The sequence below is a fragment of the Limulus polyphemus genome, unplaced genomic scaffold (assembly GCF_000517525.1).
Source record: "Limulus polyphemus unplaced genomic scaffold, Limulus_polyphemus-2.1.2 Scaffold4472, whole genome shotgun sequence".
NCBI classification, from domain to species: Eukaryota; Metazoa; Arthropoda; class Merostomata; order Xiphosura; family Limulidae; genus Limulus; species Limulus polyphemus.
The window spans coordinates 80,860-88,697 of record NW_013670082.1 but is presented as its reverse complement, the minus strand read 5'-3'; the positions used below and the strand labels follow the sequence as shown (position 1 = coordinate 88,697).

The following is a 7,838-nucleotide window of genomic DNA, read 5'->3' as shown; positions in this document are numbered from 1 at the left end:
ATTTAGACTTACACAACCTCGATTAATCGCCGTGATGAATTCAAATTCGATGACGAGGAACCCACTTTGAGACTAATAATGGCTGGAGATGGCTTGAATGGGTAATGATGATGACAAAACCTTGTCGAAATGTTGTACATTTGCTGTTATGTTAAACTTATATTAAAGTTTTTCTTCATTACCCATTCAAGCCGTCTCCAGCCATTATTAGTAGAGAAGTTTGATAAGGTGATGCATATAATGCATTGCATTGAGGTCTTCCAGCAAGATAACAGTAAGTCTATGAACTTACCACACTAAAATCTGGGGTTCAGTTCCTCGTGGTGGATATAGCAAATAGCTCAAAGTGGCTTTGCTCTAAAACAAACATTGTGTCAAGACATTCAGAACCAAAAGTCATATGGTTATTGATAACAAAAACTACTATGACAGAAAAGGTTCATACTATTTCAGATGTAAATACTTGTTTGAAATGCTATTCTAATCACAAAAATGTAAGGTAGTAAAATATTAAATGTGCTGAAGTTTTACTTTTAAAAATCTTTTCATGTTTTTGTAATTACTAGTAATATGATCAGAATACAGAAAAATTAGTAGTTTAAGGTTATATCTTATGTTAGAGAATAGACTATTTTTCTTAAAACTGGATTTCTAAATCTCAGATTAAAGTAAAAAATAAAAGTTGATATTTCATGTGCACTGTCATTATTGCCAATATGCCAAGTATGATTTTGTTTATATTGTACTGTTATTTTTATTGAAAAAGCTAAATTATATTTCATTTAAGTGTGACTGTTCTAATGTAGATACTCTGTTTCAAACTTTTTAAGTACATTATTCACGTTAAGACTACCATATATAATTTACCTCAGAAAATGTGTTTGAATTAACTTTAAACAGATAATATTTTTGTCTTAAAGAAAATTATTATTTATTACTAAAAAGAATTACAATTAACTGATCGCTGTTGTATCAGCAAGTATTTTATAAATACAATTTTTAAACTCACTTTTTATTATTTCAGAATACTTACCATGACACTGTTATAATACGAATGATGTTTTTTTTCTTTGTTTTTTCAGAGGCCCTAACTTGTAATATAACTGATGCTGTTGAAAAAATTATTTCTGCATTCAAAACCCATAAAGCCTCATTTCATCTGAGTCAGTCCCTTTACTTAATGGAAGAATTGGCTGCTATGGATAAAAGAACACTTAGTAGTATTAGCCAAATGGTTGACAAAGAATATGAAATTGTTAATGGTCAAGATAAAAAGAAAAAACATTCATTAATAGAAAAGGTATGTTTCACTGCATAATAATGTGTTTTTATACTTTTATAGTAGTTAGAATAACCCTCAAGCATGCAGGTTTATTAGTTCAAATAGTCTAATGCTGGGTTCATCTATTCAATTTTTAAATGGAAAAGTATTCAATATTCCCATGAAATATGAGATGTGTTATAGCTGGGAATAATTTATCTGTATGTGCGCATGCCATGACCTTTATGGAGTGCCTTTCAACATTGTATATGTATTTGATGTCAGAGTTACCAACTATTTATTTTGCTCTACATTGCTGATTTAACAACAGTGTCATACTAGAAGAGAATAAACTGACATTGACAGTTCACAAACGTATCTTGAGTACGAATACATTTGTAACATATCTTATTTCTTGTGTACAAGAGATTTGTACATTTGTCCAAAAGCTTGCCATGTTTTGTACAGTAAATACAGAATTAGTCAACATTTGATTGAGGAAAGAGTAAACGTGGGTCGCAATATTGTTCAACTTCTGAAAATGTTTGGTTTGGTAAGAAGGTTCTTATTTTGTGCATGAAGTTAAAGGTTTTTGCTTTAGAATAATACATATACAATAGCATATGTAATAACATTTTATTATATTGTGCCACAGTACAGTAATTCTTAAGTTATATTTACAGTAAAGGCACTGAAATTGGAATGTGGGTTTAATTAACATGTTTTGATTTATTTTACATCACTGTATAATGTTAGAAATGGTGAAATACCTGGAAGTTATGCATGATATTCTGTTAAATGTGCCAAAAATCAGAAAGCTTGTTATAACAGGCTTTTACGTGAAACTTTTGGTTCAGTGTGTTTTTGTAGTAAGCATTTCTTATGCTTTTCGTTATATGCTTTTGTGATGTATTTTATGATTGATTTGATTTTGAAGAATGACCATGCACATCAGTATGCTTTGTAAGTAGTATACTGGACTGTCAAGTCTGCATATACAGAGTTCTACTTTCTGATTTTGAAAGAAGTTTAATCACATTTAATTTAAAGAAGAATGTTAGCCCTTGTTTTTTATATTGCTCTCTAACTATGTTAACTTATAAGTTATTAACCCTTTAATGGCTATTTTGAATCACACCTTGACTCACAATTATTCATTTTGTGAACTATTGAATGACCGTTTTTCGGTGTTTTTCTTGTATTCTTTGTGTCATGCTCAGACATTATCTTTTGAATTACAAACTTGTTTCTTTATTCTTCTCATACTTTCAAACTTTATTTGATACCACTATTAAGTATGTGAAATATGTTGTAATATGTATTTCTTTTTTGATAAGTTATCTTTACACACATTGAAAGTTGAAGCACAATTTTCATCTCAGTAATTTTGATGATTTTCTTTTATTTTCTTTCATTTATGGAAAGATTGAAAGCTCTAAGTATTGTAACAAGCCATGAAGATAAAATTTAATAAATGCATTTCATGTTTATCCACTGAGTCTTTATGGTTTGCTGCTATTTCCAGTCATGGAATTTTTTGTAGCTGAACTTATTTAATCTATTATTTGCCTATCTTTGACTTTAGAACCAATTATATAGTCCTCTTCTATTTCATTTATGATTAATTATAGTGTATTTATTCATTTCTAAGTTTTTCACTTACATTAGAGTTAGCTGATTCTTTTCAGAAAACAATTACTACAAGGTGATGTATATTGTCACCTCATCATTTTACTCAGTGTTGAGAATGTGACTGTTAGATTATCTTAGAAGAAATTTTTTGCTCCTTAGCATTCAGGTTATTTGTCTAGTAGTGGATAACATCTACTATTTGAAATTTATTATTGCCTAACACAGTATTTGACATCAACAGATTTATATATTGGTGTTGACACTTTTTAGGCCACTTAGTTACTTCCTGAAGTATTTTTGACATACAGATACTTTTGAAAGATTGGACTTCTTACTTTTATCTTGGGAAGTAAATTAGCATGTCTAGTGTTTTTTACTGACTGTACTTGTATGTTACTGGGACCTTTTCAACCCTTTCACAATGGGCTCGGTATAAAATACAGGAGTTCATATACACATTTGTACATGTTAAGTATTTACACTATAACTTTTAATGTAGTATGTGTATCTTCACAAAATCTGGTGGACTTTTAGTAAACATTACAAGTCTTTTGTACACAAAAAAATCAGATTTTTTAATGAAGTATTTTTACCAAAGATTTGTTTGTGAATATATCAAGTCTGTTTCATTACTAGTTCGAGTGCAAATGATTTTCATGTTATGATTAAAAAACTATTCTTCTTCCCAAAAATCTCCAATATCATTTGTGTTTAATATCTAAAAACCTCCTAAATACATTTCAAACATTTGTTTTCAGTAAAATTTTATATTTTTATTTGTTATTTTCTCTACTCTAACTCTATACGGGGTCGGTCAATTTGACTGACCTGTAACCACCATACAAAATTAGGAAATAAATATAAGTTATGCTTTTTTCATTCTAGAATGACTATAAATTATAACACAAATTTTTAGTCTAAATAGCTTAAATATCATAACATTATACATTTATTTATTATTTTTATTATAATGACCTTACAGCTCTACTTGCTAACATTACAGAAGTTGCAATGATGCTGTGCATGTGCACTCATGTTAATGTATCCAGGAATATAAAACTAGCCTTTACAAAGTGACATGTCGTGGCTGTGTTTTAGTGGACTAGTATTTTGTAAAATACAGTCACGTTTCAGTTGTAATATATTATATATATGTGTATACATTATTATTCTTTTCAAATAAGTTCTTAAACTTGTTTTTCTTGAAACAGAGAACAGTAAGTAAAGAAGTATAGCAAACAATTATCTCTTTTAGTTACGACCCTTGTTATCATTCCAAAAGATACTTACCTCCCCTGACACTATAGCCATTTCTCTATGTCCACGGTTTCCACTCTTTGCCCATTTTAGCATTGAAAACGTTTGCTCCAGTCTTTTATACCCCACTCAAATGCCTTTGGCAAATTCTGATTTTCAAATTTCTCCACCAACTTCAGTGTGCCCTCTTTCTAGGTACTGTATATAAGAGCCTCATTCAGATAATGTAATAACTTTTTCTTGACAAAGCATTCGGGCATGGGTTTCTATAAAGAGGAGGGTTGAGATTATTCACAATTTCTGTTGTGACTTTGGACATAGTTGGCTTTAATATGGTTATATCTTTGCTTATATTTATGGATTAATTTTTTAAAAAACCAAAAAAAACCTACCGACAGGTATGAATTTCCGAGTTAATGTTTCTACTATGGAGGCCAACCAGACCTTTTCCACCTCTGCTATCTGGGGTTTGTCAATGGCCAGGGGAGGGTTCACTCTCAGTTGAGTCTGTCTGTGATATGATCTGTTGCGAGATGAAGACGTGGACAGAAGGTGTCTTTCCATGGGGTGTCTGATTTACCTTTTGCAAATGACCTGGGATCAGCTGGGGAGAATTTAGACTCACTTTTTCCAGCTCCTTCTTTTACTAGGTGGGCTTCAACAGAGGGTCCTCTTGATCAGCCATCTACATCTCCCTTTTTTCAGTTGATTCCTCAGGTTTGTGAGTTTTGGGGGTCTCTCCTATTGCCTTTGATTACTCCTTCCTTGTTGATTACTTGGTTTTCCTCCTTCTCTTGGTATTACTGCTCATACTGAGAGATTCGCAGCTCAGTTACACAATAGGATAGCTATGCCTTGTCTCCCATGTTTATCGAAACAGCATGTTTTGGCTTATCACCACCAGGAGGAGGTATAATTAGATTCTCAATGAATGGACCCCCCTTTTGGATCTGTGGGGTTTTAGATTGGAAACTGTGATCACTTTAAACAGATCATAGTTTTTTCAGATTCTTCTTACTCTCACGACTGTCCTGAGGAATTTTATTTTTGATCCAACTTTTGTCTGAAGCCTATCAACGTTCCCCTCAGCAATTTGAGGATGAGTTGGAGACTTTGCTGATATAAGTCAGATTGTCTTCTTTAGTTCATTCTATGGTTTCTTGGCTGGTTTGTTGTTGGGATTTATTGGGTAGAGATATCTTGTTAGAAAATGTTCTTTTACAGTCTTCTGCCTTCAGGGAGTTATGGGAAGCTTCTTTTCTCCCTCCCATGTAGTTTGTCAGAGTTCCAGAGATGTTAGAATCATGAATTGATTCAACTTCTTTAACATAGTTAGCTTCTCGCCTTTCTGGCACTAATTTGGGAATGTCAACTCCTTGCATTTCCCAACCTCATCCATCAGTTTCCAGGTCTATTGGTTCCCACAATGGAGTCCTTCCATATTCTTGAGGATCTTCTGCTCAGATGGATCATCAACAACAGCATCGATGACTATCCCGTGGGCGGGGGAGCAGTGGGAGTATGATTACATCACTTACTGGACATCTGGAGTTCTTTCACCAGGGATCAATGGCTGCTTCATGTTCTGGCTTCAGGGTTGGTCATTCAATTTACATCACCTCCACCATTATCTGCACAACATGTTACCTTTTCTCTTCCAAAAGATCCACAGTGAGTGGAGCTTCATTCTCAGGCCATAAGAGAGTTATTAGTAAAAAGGGCAGTAGAGAGGGTTGTTCCTATTCTTCCAGGATTTTATTCCCATTTATATGTTGTACCCAATAAGACAGGAGATTGGCATCCAATCGTCAATCTGTCTCTACTCAACCAATTTTTAGATCCTCCTCGCTTTACTATGGAATCTTTTCACAACCTACGATGGTACTTTGCGCCAGAGCTCTGGATGACCAAGTTCGATGTTACCGATGCTTATCTCCATATTCCCATAGCAGAATCTTCCTGGAGGTTTCTAAGATTTGTGCACAAGGATCAGGTACTGCAATTCAGGGCTCTTCCTTTGGGTCTTGCATCAGCACCTTATGCCTTCTGTAGAGTTGTTCAAGCTTTTTATTGTCATCTGTATTCCTTGGGCCTGTGCACACATCATTATATGGATGACTAGCTCCTTCTGGCATCATCCCATGAATTAACAGAACAACACTCTCAGATTCGTCTTTCAGAAGCCAGGTAAAAGCAGGCTTCGTTATCAAACTGGAGAAATCTATTCTGTCACTGATGCAATATCTCATTCATCTGGGTGTGCTTTTTATTATTCACTTAAATCGAGCTCAACCAACTCTTATCAGGCTAAAAGCCATGGAAAGAGCCATCAGGCTGTTACTTATGTCTCCTTCTCCTACTGCACAGATGATTGTCTCTCTTTTGGTGACATGGGCATCCCTCGAACCTCTCATTCCTTTGGGACGAGCACATATGAGGTCCCTTCAGTAGTCACTGCTTGACCAATGGATCATGCAAATCCGACCCTTTGGATCATCCTATCTCATTACTCAGGAGCAACATCACTGATTGCAAATGGTGATTGGATTGGAAGAACACTACTATTGGGGAACCCATTCCACCACCTCGTCCTGAGATCCATCTGTTCAGGGTCAGGAATTCCAGGGTATTTGGACAGAAGACGAGTCTACCCTCCATATCAGCATTTTTGAACTCCTTGTAGTACACCGGGCAATGGTTTAAGGTCTTTCTCTCTTGAAGGGAAAAATTGTAATGATACATTCTAACAATTCCATGGTGTTTTCTCAGCTTTCTTGTCAAGGAGGCACACATTCTCGAGACCTTTGTTTTCTTACCTTGGATCTTTTCTACTGGGCTCATTCCCATCATATCAGTCGTTTAGCATGTCATGATCCAGGAGTGAGGAAGTTAATTGCAGATCACTTGTTTTGACCCAACCATATTCTTCCGACTGAATGGATGTTACATTATGAGGTATGTTTAGTGGATTTGCTCTTAGTTCAGGTCGCCAACAGTCAATGCCTTTGTGACTCATCCTCAAGCATTGGCAATAGATGCATTCAGACAGGACTAGACAGGTTTACATATGTATGCCTCTCCCCTGATTCAGCTATTGCCCTGCATTCTGTCTGTGGTTTGTTCCACTCCCTCTCGAGTTTTCTTGGTTGCGCCATATTGGCCAGCTCAAATGTGGTTTCTGCTTCTTCAGTATCTGCAGGAATGTCTACCTCTTTCACATTGGCAGTCTCTGTTGAGACAACCTCGATCAGACATTCTCCACTCAGATGTTTGGTAACTCAATCTTTATGTTTTGAAGTTATGCGGTCCTTTGCCCGACATAAGGGTTTAACTTCTAAAGTTTCTTTGTATTTAACTAAATCTCTTCTTGTGCCAAACCATGGTTGTTTATCAATGGAAATGGTATACTTATCATCACTGGTGTATTAAAAGGAATTTAAACCCTCTTCATCCTAAAGTATCTATCCCATTTTTTGACTTGGGTATTTGAGAGAAGGCTTGCTTCATCTACAGTAGCTTTATATAAGGCATCCTTATCCAATATTTTTTGTATTCTAAATATCAAAAGGTTTTTGAATCCTCAGTACTATCAGCTCTACTCAAATCTTTTCATATTCTTTGACCCAAACAACCTTTTCAATTACCAAACTGGGATTTTACAGTTGTTTTACATGCATTGTCTCATTCT

At 34.7% G+C, this 7,838-nt stretch overlaps 1 protein-coding gene across 1 annotated transcript in view; it reads left to right on the top strand.

The window, feature by feature from the left end:
- The first annotated feature begins 432 nt into the window (after positions 1–432).
- The window catches only part of LOC106471208 (ufm1-specific protease 2-like), a 48,594-nt gene continuing 41,188 nt past the window's right edge, over positions 433–7,838 (top strand). The window contains exons 1-2 of the mRNA XM_013931798.2: positions 433–437; positions 1,083–1,300. Coding sequence (XP_013787252.1) covers positions 1,181–1,300 — 120 coding nt within the window. The 5' untranslated portion in view covers positions 433–437; positions 1,083–1,180. The remainder of the gene's footprint in view (positions 438–1,082; positions 1,301–7,838) is intronic.